Source organism: Physcomitrium patens, chromosome 5 (assembly GCF_059467195.1).
Source record: "Physcomitrium patens ecotype Gransden chromosome 5, ASM5946719v1, whole genome shotgun sequence".
In the NCBI taxonomy this organism is placed as follows: domain Eukaryota; kingdom Viridiplantae; phylum Streptophyta; class Bryopsida; order Funariales; family Funariaceae; genus Physcomitrium; species Physcomitrium patens.
Genome location: NC_143414.1, coordinates 526672 through 541474, shown reverse-complemented (window position 1 = coordinate 541474; position 14803 = coordinate 526672). Strand labels below are relative to the sequence as shown.

Genomic DNA, 14803 nt, shown 5'->3' with positions numbered 1-14803 from the left:
TCATGCCAGGTGCACATACTCAATCATCTACAGAGCAAATGTGCCCCACCTCCTTGTGGATGTCGATGGTTACAACGATGATGTAAGGAACAGTGTCCAACAGTATCAGTACCGTTAATGACATTAATTGTTCAGGTGGGATCTCAACCCAGTTCAGCCCGGGGAGAATCAAACCTCCGGCAACCAGAGAGATGACCAAGAACAAGCAAAGTGGGCGAATCAGAACACAACCTCGCGTTTTCGAGGACAGCTGGATGAAGACGACCTCTTGGGGTTCTCCATGGACCAGCGATCTGCTCAGCCAAACCTTCAAGCGAAATCAGGAACTTGCACCGTGGTGTACAAGGAGTGCCAAAAGAACCAAGCGCTTGACACTGCTAACCACTGTGTTGATGGTTGCGGTGAATTCATGCGACGAGGTATAATTTTCTATCAGACCCATTGAGAATTTGAAATTGTTCTTTTTCTTTTTCACTTTTACTCTTCCTCCGAAAAGGTAGATGTTTCTGGCAACTCTTAAGCTGGATTTACGGAAACAGCGCCTGTGAATGCACATGTAGGAAGAGAGGGACAAGAGGCCTTGCAATGCATGGCTTGCGGCTGTCACCGCAGCTACCACCGAAGTGTACTAGTTGGGGACAATGGCAAGGAACTGGATACCATTGGAGAAGTAGATGCAGTTCAGCCGCGACTTATCAACAATGATCTGCATCTCTCTTTGAGCAGAATTGAAACCGTTGCGCTTAACCTCATGGAAGCCACTGGGCGAGCTTTACCCCTACTTGCCGCAGATCATCCACCACGAGGGAGTGATGATCTTGCCACAAAGGAGCTTGACACTGTGATGAAAATTTCCATCGAAAATCTGGATCACATTTCGAAGGTGACGCTATCCACTGTTGAATGCATTGGCATTTTACAGACAGCGGCGAGTACTCAACAAAGCGCGAGCTCTCGAGATCGTCCTAGTGTTCCAGATCATGGCCGATTGTCGTCCGAGGTAAGCCCGGTCATGAATAAAGAGCATCGAAGAAGGGCTCAATTACAGCTGTCCCCTTCCCACCTCCACATCCAAAGCAACCTGCTCCAAGTAGACAGAATCTCTGCACCAAATGGTCAAGCTCAGAATGGATCACACCCTGGAAAGCCTAAAAGGAAACGGACGCAGTTGACCGATGAACAACGAGAAAAGATGAAATCATACGCTGAGCACGCTGGATGGACAATCGTTGGCCAGCGCAAAGAAAATATCGCCGCAGCCTGCAAAGATATCGGTAACAGCCTCCCGAATGCAACTGCTGCTCTCTCGTCAACTTGGAATGATCAGTATTCTCTGAAAACTTCTCAAGTATCTGTCAAGCGCCACTCACACAAGAAATGACCGTTGCCTTGTTCCAGGTGTAACACCCAAGACTTTGAAGTATTGGATCCACAATGCGAAGCAGAAGCTGAAGCGATCACATGATCAAGCGCTGTAGCATCCTCACACCACATAAACCTTCGCAGGTTGACGTGAAGTCAAAGGTGGATAATCTAACTGAGACATTGATGAAGTCGACGGTATCGACAGGTGAATCGATATAAGGATTACAGACTGGTGGGGACTTTCATCATAGACAGGCAATACAGAAGTTCAGGTTGGAGGCCATTGATTACCTCGGTTCCTGAGAAGTATGATTCCTGCTCAAAAAGGAGTGCGGTGCAGTGCCTTCTTTGGGTCTTCTGTCAAGTATAAAAAAATCCATCAGAAATCAACCTTTTACATTGACGCATAGTTCACGAGGATGAAACAATGTACAAAAGTGCAATCCTCTGAAAGGCAATCAATTTTTTTCGTGCACTCACCGTACTTTAAGTAGGAGTTGAAGGTCTCTTGTACTTCTGTGTTTGAACCCTTAAGTGAAGCCATCACACATGGTCGGCTGGTTCTCCGAACATGGCTAAACTAACGGCACGTTTTCCGATCACTAGCTCGAAGAGCACAACGCCAAAGCTGTAAAAATCGATTTTCTCAGTTACTCTCGTTTTGAACGCATATCCTGCAATTAGTCATAGATTATCATGATCACAACGCAGAGCCCATGAGGCCGGTGAAAGACAGCATATGTTACTGCCATCACAAGAGTATCTTCCAAATATTGAAGCCCCCGCTAACGACCAAAATTGGTTTCATACTCTTTTCAAACCTTGCTCAAGTCCTAAAAACAAGATTAATACCATCAGCACTTTCTTAGTATGCTGGATGGGTCAGCACAAAACTCTATGTTGCTGCTCGCACTGCAATTTTCGAAGTGCATGTCCCATGCGAAAGTATCTGACTTGCTACAGACCAAAAACTCTCCCGAGCTGCTGCTGGGAACATATTCGCAGTCGTATTTCTAGCAATAGCACAAGAGCTTCATGATAAACTGATGCCGGATGGTTGCGAACACCCTCCCCTGAATGGCTAGATCACCACTAGGGTGGTTAGATCAGATCCGTAAGGATCAAAGTCTAGATTCTGCATGAAAACGAATCTTTTGTTGGGAGAGAATGTGAAGTATTAAGTACAAGTTAACTCAACCTTGAAGCAGTCGTCAAGGCGTGTTTTAGCTGATCAATACCTTAAAGTTTCTGGATTACCAATGACTTACCTTTGATGAGTCTATCCTTATGCTTTTTCCTTTAACCCGCAGTCTTTCGGGTGTGTGTGTAGATTTGACATAACGAGCTTCCAATTGGCAACTAGTACTAATCTAGAAAAAGTGGGCAGCTAAAGTTGGGCTTCGTTCAACAGGCTACTGTTTCAGTGAGGCTAACCCTCTCTTTCTTTTCTTTGCATGAAATGTTGTGCTGACATGCCTAGAATCTGCCTCTTTTCTCTACCTGTATGTGTAGTTCAAGAAGGTTTTGGCTCAGGGTGGTTGGAGGGGGAGTAGAAGAACAATTGTTATCAATTGCCCTGTTAAAGTGATTTTTTTTTTCTTTCTTTTAAATTTATTTATTGTTGTGATTCATCAAACTTCAAAATCATGGTTGAAATCAAGTACAACATTGAAGATTGTTTAATTAATGCAATTTTTACTAATCTTGAAAGTATTGGTACTTAAAGAGTTGTATTTGGTGGAATTAATATTCTTCTGTATCTTTTTAATAGCTAAGATCTAATATACATTTTTAGTTCCAAGTAATTGTCTTCCAACTAATAATACTTATGATTTGGAGTTATAGAAATGTCAAACAAGAGAGTGCCAATGCTGACTTTAGATTTATTAAGTGCACCAATATTAAAATGAGATGTAGTGCCATTCAAACATCTATAGAATAAGGAAGCTTAGTTATAAGACAAAGACATAAAATAAAAAAATAAAATAAAATAAAATAAACCTTTTGCATTGGCCAAAATCAAAGAAATTGTTAACCAACAAAAAGCCATGCATAACTTGCAAAAAGACCTCTAATTTATTACTATTTACAACAAATCATTTTACAACTTTTTTGTGCCAAATGACATGGATCTCTACTATTGTATAATTATAAAATAATAAAATAAAATATAGTAATTTTAATTTTGACAATGATTTGCAACCATCAATGAATTACAAACATTCAAAATTGTAGAATTAGCTACCTTGTAATAATGGCTATAATAATAGAATTTGACAATGCATTTACTATCTCAAAACAAAAGACTTAATTGAAACCTTGAATTATTTGTGAAATAAAAAAATCATAATTTGTGGTCAAGCTTACAAAAGAACACAAAAAAATTAGAAAGAATTCTTGGTATGTAACATGCAAAATGAGTAGTTGGAGAGGTAATGGCTGCAAAGACAGACACATGAGGTAACTTAGTATGTTGTAAAGACCTAACTCCATCATTCTGAATCTTTTTGATTCCATGTTGAATAGTTTATCCCAACTTCCAAATCTATTAGGTCGAATGCTCCTTATGAATATAGGTATTCCAACTTCGCTAAGCCTCTATTGCAATGGTGTTCAGTGATGTAAGGTGTGCTGACAATTCCATGGAAGAACTCAACTTAAATTCCTGAATGTATTCACCACGTATACTGCTATGCGAACTCGAAGGTTAACTCACTCCGTAGACGTGAGGGCAGCTTGGAACAATGGTGTTCTGATCCTCGTCCCAGCTGGGCCTGCTGCAGCTACCGCAGACCTGCATCAAGTAGAGGGGTCAGTGTACAATGTCTTAGGTTAATGTAGAAGAGGTAAAGACAAAATCATGTATGTATCAAAAGAGCATAAACTGTCGCACCATATAGGAACTGCGTATGAAATGATCGGTTAACGTGCAATCATGATCACACAAGCTAATTCCGGTAACCCTAAAATGATCAAGCACCTGAAATCATTGCCATGTAAGATTTTTAGTCTACCTAGTACCGAGTTTGTAAGCAATAAGTTAAATCGGCATGTCAACTTCAACAAGTTGGAGGAACTTACGCTACATCTATCACAAGACCATGTCCCATAACTCCAGGTATGGTTTCCAAGTTCTCTGCCACTTCAGCTGCACCAAAAGCCCATTCAACAAATGAGCACTAAATACAAAATTTGAATCTTCAAGCACTGGGTTTACGAATTCACAAAAATCGACATCACTTATTACATGGTGAGTTGCAGAGACGAATAGTTCGACAGCTCATAGGTAAGTTTCCAGCCGTAATAGGAGTCGTGAAGACCACATCCAACACAAAGTGACCCTCAGGCGTTATAAGAGGATTGTCTCCACCCGATGGCCCTGCTTCTCCGAAGCTTGGTCTTCTCCAGATTTGCACGAAAAAACCAAATACAGTCAGCATTGCAATTTCGGAGAACAATAGCTAGGCGCTGAAGGCTCACAAGAGCACGATTTTTTATCACCATCTTGACTGCAGAATTAGAGTCAAAGTCAGAACAAAACCATCTGGTCAGAGTCACAATTAAGTTCAAAATGAGATTTCTTACAGAATTTTTCTTTATTAACTCCCACTTTCAAGAACATTCCTATACCTCAGCATCACCCAGAAATACGTCATCGATTTCTTCTGCCACCTCTAGCCAGTTCTCCTGTAAAATACGCAGTTAAATGCTGAAGTTTGATGTTCAGCACATTTTCGTGGTGCTAAGTAGGTCTTCAAGGTTAGACATTTGTCGCGTAACCCAAAAATCCAAACCACAAGCATGTGCATTGCCTCAATATATTTCGCAATAAGTTGCAAAATTACTGACACCAAGGCTGCATGCATACCGATCGAACAAGGACAGGGACTGCACCCTCCAACTTGTCAACTAACTGTTTCTCGTCAATGATAAAAGCACTCACATTGGCACACAAATGATGTCTCTAAGCGAGTCGTCTCTAAGCTTTTCACCGATGTCGACAATAGCCATGCAGGAAGCGCGTCCTATTCCAAGCCCAACAGCCATTCCACTCTTCCCAAAAGAGTCCAGCTGCGCAAGTCAATGGCAACATGAGCAACATATTAGTCATAATCCAACCTGTAATTGGAAAGCAATATCAAGGCTCCCTAAATTACAAGAATTGAGCTTCCAGATGATCGGTAAGCTATTGATTCTCCTTTTGCGGTAAGAAGGACCAAGCAATCACATCCAAAAAAAATCGTCCAGAAATATATGAAAAAGCTGCCATCCTCGCTGGGTCATGCTCGAACAGTTGCTATACCATGAGAATCTCTCAGACGCTCAAAGACGCAGCCGACCTTCCATTAACCCTTCACTTATGGGAGCTTCGAATTTTGAAAAATAATTTATGAATCAATACCTGGTGAGTTCAAAATCGCATGAATCACTAGTTTATCAAAACTTGAAGCAACCCAATTTAATCAACATGTCTCTTTAACATTACATAGTCGCAAAAAATGAAAAATCACGTACCATTTGCCTCGCCGCATCATCGAGATAATTTAGAGAAGGATGGACTTTCAGAGTTCTCTCCAATACCGTTCTACTGCCAATCGCCACCTTTTACCAGCTGAGGAAGTGAACCTCACTCCCGTTCAAGAATGATGAAGATGTAAAATCGGTCCTGTCTGAAAGTGGCAGGGATTTGGCAATCCTACTGGATGGGAGAACAAGACAGAGTGCGGTGATATAGGGAGAGGTCTTCGAAGGACGCTGAAAGACAACAGGAGCAGAGGAGAAGACGACAGGAGAGAATTGGTGGAGCGGCTAGCTAGAATTCGCAATGAGGCAGAAGAGACTCCTCCAGCAGATCAGTCCAGCGTGCTATCTTATTCGAGAGTACTTTTCACTGTGGACCTATGACCAAAAGTAGTGGACTGTTGCCTCTCTTGCCCCTGCTCTGTTTCACCCAGCTCAAATTCGACTCCCCCTCACAATTTCCATTCTGTTGAGGTGGTGATCTCCTAGTATATATCTTCTCTTGGTGTATCACGTAGTTTATTCTTACATTTGCATGCCCTAGTTTCGGTTCCATGCAGCGCACAAAATGTGTCCGAACGCCTGTTTGAGAAGTTGCAGCTTCGTCACTGCAATGAAAACAGCACTATCCGAGCTAATGCATTCGAGTGTCTCATTCCTTGATAGAATTGCACGAGTGGAAAGGCAAGCTTTACAGCCTTCCACAGTCTTTGGACATTTCAGATTCGGCAACCGTTTCGAATCGCCCTTCTTTATGGCCAATGTGAATGGTATTTCAAAGGTTCTTATGAAACTGCAGGTGTGCACAGTATGCAAGACATATTTTTTTCACAAGTTTTTTTGGGTACCTCACTATCCCATGTTAACAAATGAGTGGTTCTGTGATTGTTTACCATTTGGTAATTTGAATGTCAATGAATCAATTCTGAAGTTGAGTTGCGTTGTTGCGTGAAGCGGTTCTCGAACGATCAACTGGCCTGTTTATTAACAAACCCGAGCCAATGCTGCCTGTCCCCAACGTATAAACAGTGTGACTGGGTTTAGAAACATCTTTATTGAACAAATTCCGTCTGCACTGCAAGTGATTTGAAAGTATGCAGCACTTGAGTGCAGAGAGTGAATCTCCTTTTTCCTACAAATACATTGCGAAAGTATTTAGAATTGGATATTTTGATGTGTGAAGTGCTGATGGATTTTGAGGATGATTTTGAGTCACTTATCCTTCACTATCAGCTTATCCTCGAGCAAAAAGCAACATGTTACTTAACTCGAAGACTACGCAGCACCCAGAGTGTTCAACAACAAGATGACAAGCTTCCACTAAAAACAAACTCTTGTCTGTGGTAAGAAGATAGAAGTAACAACTTTTTGATTCATGGAGTGATTGGTTTCTGTGAAAGTGAAATTATTGGAAGTAGACATCACAGATCAAAATGAAATTGTTGAGAAATGGGATGGTTGTTGGGTGCTTTAGCTTCAAATTTTTATTATATTTGCATGGATGCAACGGTCAAGTGTAAAGTCAATGCATCCTAGTCAACCTTCATTTGCATCTTTGCAAGCTTGTTCCATAATCTGCATGAGCTTCTGCATCCTAGAAACTGTCACAGCATGACTTATCTGCAGCACGATTACTGGAAGTTGAAGCTCGTCAATTGTATTCAAACTAATGATTCGGAGAAAGAAAAATAAAGAAACGGCATGATTCAAATTCTGTTAAAATGTTTCACCAGCAATACTGGCATGTTACACAAAAGAATGAGTGAAATCTATGGTGTCGTAACGGCCATGTGCTCTGCCGCAAAGAATGTTTCCACAACGGAAGTGAGGGTGATCCCCAAAAAATTGCCACCACACGCCCTAGATATGTGGAAGATAATAGTGTTTATCATGATTAAGAAATGAAAAAAATGAAAATCTAACTCTAATACAACTGACTCAAGTACTCCTTCTGAGTCACTTAGGAAAGACACTTGGCGTCTTCGGTGCGTCGATCTGAAATTTCTCCGGTGTCGTGCTTCAGAATGCGGTGCTTGGCCGAGCGATGTTTGACGCCTCAGGTAAACGACCACAACTTCACATCATAAACCAGCGACTCGTCTGCCTCATCGGACGAAGGCCACACACACTCCGATGCTTGCTCCACTCCGCTGTACCCTCCCAACGCTCCCGCCGTGTCTTCGTCGTTCCCTCCTTTCATCAGCTCTTGCAACAGATCCTCGCTCGGCTCCCTCTCCACCGGATCCATCTCTCCGAACTCCTTCTTTATCCACTCCTCCAAATCTGCCTCGCTGCTGCGCTGCTTCACGTCGGGCATGTCATGATTCTCCCCCTCCGCGTCGTTCCCATGTGCGTGCTCCACGTCCATGCATTTGGACGATGCGGAGCCCACGACGTCCACCTCCGATTCCTGGCGAGCACCCCCTGATGCGGCTTGGATGGGTGCGGGAGCACCCGGCTGGATGGAGCCCGTGGCAGCTGCCAGAGCGACGGCTTGAATCTCCTTGGGAGAGGACGTGGACTGGGGGATCAAGAACGGCGGAATGGCGTCGGGGAAGTTCAGCTCCGGAGCCGACGCTCCCTTGAGGCACACAACGGCGGCATCGTACGCTCGGGCGGCCATTTCCGCGGTGGCGAAGGATCCCAACCATATCCGCGTCTTGGTGATGGGATCTCTGATCTCCGTCACCCACTTGCCCCACACCCGCATTCGCACGCCCTTGTAGGGTGCGGCATTGGGGAGCGAAGGGAGGGCGTGGTGGCAGTTGTGTCCGTGAAGGGAAGAAGAGGCAGACGTCTTGGCAATGGAGGAGGGGGAGAATCGTTTCAGGGACCCGAGCAGGTATCCTCCTCGTCTCACCTGAATGGCTTTCAGTTTCCTCTTCTCCACCATATCCAATTATACTAGTGGATTTGCTCTCTCTGACGAAATTAGTCTAACGCTGGCTGTTAAACTGATCTCAGTTCTTGGAATCTGCTGATCCAACTTCAACACCTCACAATGTTCTTGGAATGTCCCAATGCAAGAATGTAGACCTCCGTTCTTCTGCTGCGTCACTGAAACACTTTGAATTTTAAAACAGAGTCTGTGATTCGTCGGTGTTGCAGCAGCGAGCTTCTTGAGCTGCATCAATTCCAACCCTATATTTCTTGGACGCAAGCACTTGACTCATAACCCACTCTTCTTCGTACAAGCTCGCCGTCGAAGAGATAAATACCCACACTTACATACCACATACTCCTCAACAGCGTCAAAATCAAGAGCACTCAACTCCCACTCTCTCAAAGTCTTGACAACAATCTTCAAAAATTGACTCTACTTTGAGCAATGATCGAAGCAATCTCAAAGAATTTCACCAGAACCCCACGGTACACTTTCCAATTGAGGGATGAAAGGCCACAAAATCTGCGAATTATTTGTGCTGGTGCGGTAGGGATTGTGAGACATGGGGTTTTTTAAAGAGGGAGGCAGGAGAGATTCCATCGAGAGTGAACGCGACTGCGCAAGTCCACGTGCCGGCCTGGCGACACCCGAAGTTGGAAGGTAACCCTGGACGCGCCATGAGCGTCCTGGCACCTGGTAAAACCCAATGCTAAGAAATGCACTGTTCACGAAAAATACTGAGCACATGTTTCTCAGGCACCCAAAATACCTGCTCCTGCTGCAGTTGCTGCTGTAGGCCCCGCGACGCGACGCCATGGCATAACGCAGGCGACTTATTCCATCTTTTCACCGAGGCGTTCTCACTCACGTACCCACCCCGCGATGCGTTTCCACATCTAACTTTACTGCCCTCCGTTGCGCCACTCGATTCTTCTCGCTTCTTCTGCCACACTCTGGAACTACTCCCTCCAGCATATTCCCCAGTGGACCCCGACACGCCGCGCGTGGTGGCGCGCGTGCGGGCGGGCTCGGCGCCGCGACCCCCGCCCCTCAAGTGTCCAAACCCTAAATTTCGTCCTTTGCCTTCCATCCCCTGCTTGTACCTCATCCAATACTCGCTCTTGGTTATGGTCTTTTATTTTTATATTACAACTTTAAACTTACAATGTATTATTTGTTTTATTACAAATTAAAACTTACAATCTTTAAATTAATATCATAAAATTATTTATTTATTTAATATATTTAATCAAATATATATATGAAACGTATTAATAAGATTTTTTTAATATTTTAAATATTGTAAATTTTAAGTTATAATATCTTTCTTAAAATTCAAGTATCTAATATATATATACATATATATATATATATATATAATAGTTAAATCCACATCTTCCAAACTCATGATTAATTTTGGGGGACATGGAATAAAAGATGGAGATATGGAATAAAGCATGGAGGTTAGGAATAGAAGACAAGAGACATGGAATAAAGGATAGAGATGGAAATGGACAAAATTGATCATGAAATGGAAATGTGTGGCTTTAACAACAATGGGGTGTGGCTTTAACAACAATGGGGTGTTGCTTTAACAACTCCTTATTATATATATATATATATATATATATATATACTTTATAGACTTTAATTATGCAATTATCTTTAAAGAATAAAAAAATATATATTTAGAACCAAAAAGATCTTCAAAGCTAAAATTGATATGATTATGTATAAAAAAAATAGTACTTGAGGTTAATGTGAATTAGATTTCTTTTCAAGACTATATAAACATAATACAAAAATAATAAGAATATTAGTATAATCATTGTAAAATTATATATATATATATATATATATATATACACATATAGGTTGAGTTTATTTGTATGCATCTATTCATAAAAGCCATCTATTTATACATATATCTATACATGTATGTGCAAAATAATTTATAATTTAAATAAGTAATTTTGGCACCATTAATACTAATGACACTTCTCACCATTAAAATTTTAAATTTCTTATCTTAAAAATAATAATTGTATATATAAAAATAACTATAATTATATATACTTATATATTTTAATAATATTGATTCAAAAAAGAGTTTATATAATTATTATTAAAATTATAAAGTTTAAATGATGTTTTTAAAATAAAAAACTTATTTCGTAACATCTTATGTGTTGGTATTTTTTAAAATATAATAGAATATAATAAATAATATAATTTAGAATTTACTTTTTTATATATTTTGAATAAAATAGGGTGTATTTATTTGCTTGCAATTTAAATATCACTATTTTTTCTTAACATGGTTGTTGCATATCTTATATCTTATTGTAAGATCTTTTGTTTATATAGGAGATTTAGATTTTAAAAGATGAGAGGAATAAAGATATTAGTACTTGCTAATAAAGTTTCTTTTTCTTTGATTCTAAGTTTTAGATTAGCAAAATCCTCACATCACTGAAGATGCATTCTCGAAATGATTTATTTACTATAGTCATTATTTTATACTAATAAATATTGCTATATTCAATTATTTTATCTCAATTGATTTCTTTGAGAGGATTTATTGTTCTTGTCTAAGGATCATGTAAAGTTTTTGCTTCTTAATTGTCTACAAGCTTGTTCTAGCCATGAAGAGACTTAACTTCAGATTTAAATTTTTTCCAAAAAAAAAAGTTTTATATTGAAGATTAGCTTTAGGCATCACAAGGACCATTGTTTATTGAATTTGTCCAAAACAATGGTTTCTGTTCCAATGCCCATTGGTCAATTAAGAAAAGTTGAAATATTTTTTATTCTGAATATTCTACAAAGTTAAATTAAAAGATGTGTATTGTAGTTGGATACTTATGTTTAACTCATGTTGTGGCTTAATTAAATTCTATAAGATATAAATTATTTATAGTTTACTAAACCATTTGAATCTAATGTCTAGTTTAAGATATATATCATATTCTTCTACTTATTGTTAGATGTCACACAATTGCATGGTGTACCGTATATATATATATATATATATATAGTTACTTAAATGTATTGATATGTAAGATCCAATAGTAACGTAAAATAAAAGACATGTATTTATTAACTATTTAGATCTAAAGAAAATATTTGGCATTTGAGCAAGAAATGAAGAGTGAATCCAAAATAAATATAGAATTTTTTTAAGAAAAAAAAAAGAAAAATATATAATTAACAAAGAATTGTTGATATTTTTTAATGAATGGGACAATATGTTGAAATTAAGAAGAATTTTAGCACTTAGAAATGGCATGACTATTACTTAGAACATAAAAGTTTCCCAGAATGGGTTAGGAAATCACAAATTGGATAAGGAATGAAGGATTCACTGAATTGGTGCACCCCTGTACATGTTACCGAAATGTTAACAAAATAAATAGATAAAATTAAAACAAGGAGTTGGACGACGAAGGAGGGCGCGCCACGTGTCATTCCGTGGTAATCCCCGGGTCTAGAGATTGGGAACAATGTGCCATGTCAGAGGATATAGAACCACCCAGTTTCTTGACAAAAAATAATAAAATAATAAAATAAATAAATCCCACATGCATTAATTCCACTCTTCGTACTTGCAACATTCTGTTCTCTTTCTATTCTCATCAGATTCATTCCTCAGTTGTTGTTGCTGCTGTTGTTGATGCATCCGGAATGACGTCTTGGCAGTTGGGATTTAACTGGCTTGCCGGACCAATAATAGTACTCTCGTCCCAGGAAGTCTCTTCTTTTGCCTTGAACTGCGTCAACCGTGACGACGTGGTCAGAAACGCCATAGTTGGCGAGTACCGTCGTCATCAACGGCGGCATGATGCGTACATCTCCCCCATATTCACCGCAGACATGAGGACCCCACATTGTTTCTGACAACAGTTCAGCTCGCAAAACTTGAGGGTTAAGGGAATGGTACTCCTACGCTCGCATTGGAGATGTGTTAGAGCCCAGGATGTCTTGTTTTGTATTTTCACTTCTTTAATTTACGCAACGAGTAGACGCTGATTGTGTCAAAAGAAAATGGAAAAGAAAAGCCTTGTTCGGGATTGTGCCCTGAATCATTTAATTGTAAAGTGATGTGACAGTGTTCTTACTTCCGAGACTTATTGCATGATAACCAGTGCCGCCGCCATGCTGGACGATGAGGAGAATTAACTATGTTGTGGAACATTTTATAAAGTCCGAATTCAGAATTTTGGGCTGGTTGACTGCGAGTGCACTGTGCTCTGCCATAACGAATGTTCCTACAGCTTAGTCTGAGTTGACGTTCCAAAAATATTGTGGCCGAAATTCTGCTGTTCAAGAATTGGTGACATTCCAGAATAAGGTGAGAATAGAATTTCTGAATGCGTCTCACAGAATGAATTCGGTGCCCTCGATCTCCATGTCGAGGTCAGTAAGCACTGTTGCTGTTAAACGTCGTGTGTCGAACAGAATTAGATAGTCGAGCAACCGTCAGTTACAGATTGCAGCATTTTCACCGCTGCCTTCAGAGGCTTTCTCTACAGAAGTGTTTAAGTTAAACCTCAGAATGCGGTGCTTGGCCGAGCGATGTTTGACGCCTCAGGTAAACGACCACAACTTCACATCATAAACCAGCGACTCGTCTGCCTCATCGGACGAAGGCCACACACACTCCGATGCTTGCTCCACTCCGCTGTACCCTCCCAACGCTCCCGCCGTGTCTTCGTCGTTCCCTCCTTTCATCAGCTCTTGCAACAGATCCTCGCTCGGCTCCCTCTCCACCGGATCCATCTCTCCGAACTCCTTCTTTATCCACTCCTCCAAATCTGCCTCGCTGCTGCGCTGCTTCACGTCGGGCATGTCATGATTCTCCCCCTCCGCGTCGTTCCCATGTGCGTGCTCCACGTCCATGCATTTGGACGATGCGGAGCCCACGACGTCCACCTCCGATTCCTGGCGAGCACCCCCTGATGCGGCTTGGATGGGTGCGGGAGCACCCGGCTGGATGGAGCCCGTGGCAGCTGCCAGAGCGACGGCTTGAATCTCCTTGGGAGAGGACGTGGACTGGGGGATCAAGAACGGCGGAATGGCGTCGGGGAAGTTCAGCTCCGGAGCCGACGCTCCCTTGAGGCACACAACGGCGGCATCGTACGCTCGGGCGGCCATTTCCGCGGTGGCGAAGGATCCCAACCATATCCGCGTCTTGGTGATGGGATCTCTGATCTCCGTCACCCACTTGCCCCACACCCGCATTCGCACGCCCTTGTAGGGTGCGGCATTGGGGAGCGAAGGGAGGGCGTGGTGGCAGTTGTGTCCGTGAAGGGAAGAAGAGGCAGACGTCTTGGCAATGGAGGAGGGGGAGAATCGTTTCAGGGACCCGAGCAGGTATCCTCCTCGTCTCACCTGAATGGCTTTCAGTTTCCTCTTCTCCACCATATCCAGATGGGATAATCGTCGCTTGCTCGTGAGACAACAACAATTTGATACGTGCCTAAGTTAGCCCCAGTTCTTCGATTATTTCGAGCCAATCCTAACAGATCAGTATGTTTCAGGACTGTTGTAGCCAACTAAGAGTCCGCACGCAGCGTCACTTGTGGCGTCCTTGCGCTGTGCCGCTATGATTGCTAGTGAAGGATAGTGTTTTCTTCAAGTGTGCAGAAATGCATACTAATCTTTCCTGCTCCAAAAGCACTTCATTTGGAAAACCACAGAAGTACACAGATTCCAATGCCGATTCCTGAGAACCCCGTAGTCAGCGCAATCGAGAAATTTCAAGCGAATCCCAAGCCCATGAAGGGGAAGGCGAATATATTTCTCTGTTCATAGCCCGGAACTTTTCATACATGCAAGGAGGACTATAACAGTTGAGAGGGTGACCACCAATGCGTGTGGCTCTACTGGCGTCGGTCCCGCAAGTGGGGCCAGACCAGGAGTAATTAACTCCAGAAGAGACAGATAGAAGCCACAGATGATGCCAAATAACACATGTTTCATTGTATGAAACGCTGTGGCTCGCCCCCAGATTCGCAAGGGGAATCCATCCAT

At 41.7% G+C, this 14803-nt stretch overlaps 4 protein-coding genes across 7 annotated transcripts; 1 reads left to right on the top strand and 3 right to left on the bottom strand.

Annotated features, from left to right (window-relative positions):
- Positions 1-280: 280 nt before the first annotated feature.
- LOC112282289 (zinc-finger homeodomain protein 7) lies at positions 281-2018 on the top strand. The gene is made up of 3 exons (XM_024519720.3): positions 281-419; positions 561-1274; positions 1399-2018. The coding sequence occupies exons 1-3, from the start codon at positions 281-283 to the stop codon at positions 1476-1478; spliced, it is 933 nt and encodes a 310-aa protein (XP_024375488.2). The 3' UTR covers positions 1479-2018.
- A 1783-nt stretch (positions 2019-3801) lies between these two features.
- On the bottom strand, positions 3802-6193 carry LOC112282898 (putative ribose-5-phosphate isomerase 4, chloroplastic). 4 transcript variants are annotated; one of them, XM_024521038.3, is made up of 6 exons: positions 5881-6193; positions 5309-5436; positions 4996-5052; positions 4613-4764; positions 4447-4513; positions 3802-4159 (listed from the first exon to the last, which is right to left on the bottom strand). In XM_024521038.3, exons 3-6 carry the CDS (start codon positions 5019-5021, stop codon positions 4078-4080), a joined length of 327 nt encoding a protein of 108 aa, XP_024376806.1. In that variant the 5' UTR covers positions 5022-5052; positions 5309-5436; positions 5881-6193; the 3' UTR covers positions 3802-4077. The 4 variants fall into 4 exon arrangements, with proteins under 4 accessions (XP_024376806.1, XP_090106985.1, XP_090106987.1 ...); XM_090250859.1 differs by having other exon boundaries at positions 4613-5052; XM_090250861.1 differs by lacking the exons at positions 5309-5436; positions 5881-6193 and having other exon boundaries at positions 4996-5293.
- Positions 6194-7575: 1382 nt separating this feature from the next.
- Positions 7576-9745, bottom strand: LOC112278627 (uncharacterized). The gene is made up of 2 exons (XM_024512228.3): positions 9540-9745; positions 7576-8943 (listed from the first exon to the last, which is right to left on the bottom strand). The coding sequence occupies exon 2, from the start codon at positions 8777-8779 to the stop codon at positions 7943-7945; it is 837 nt and encodes a 278-aa protein (XP_024367996.2). The 5' UTR covers positions 8780-8943; positions 9540-9745; the 3' UTR covers positions 7576-7942.
- A 3147-nt stretch (positions 9746-12892) lies between these two features.
- On the bottom strand, positions 12893-14210 carry LOC112278626 (uncharacterized). The gene has a single exon (XM_024512227.3). It carries the CDS (start codon positions 14192-14194, stop codon positions 13358-13360), a length of 837 nt encoding a protein of 278 aa, XP_024367995.1. The 5' UTR covers positions 14195-14210; the 3' UTR covers positions 12893-13357.
- Between the last annotated feature and the right edge of the window lie 593 nt (positions 14211-14803).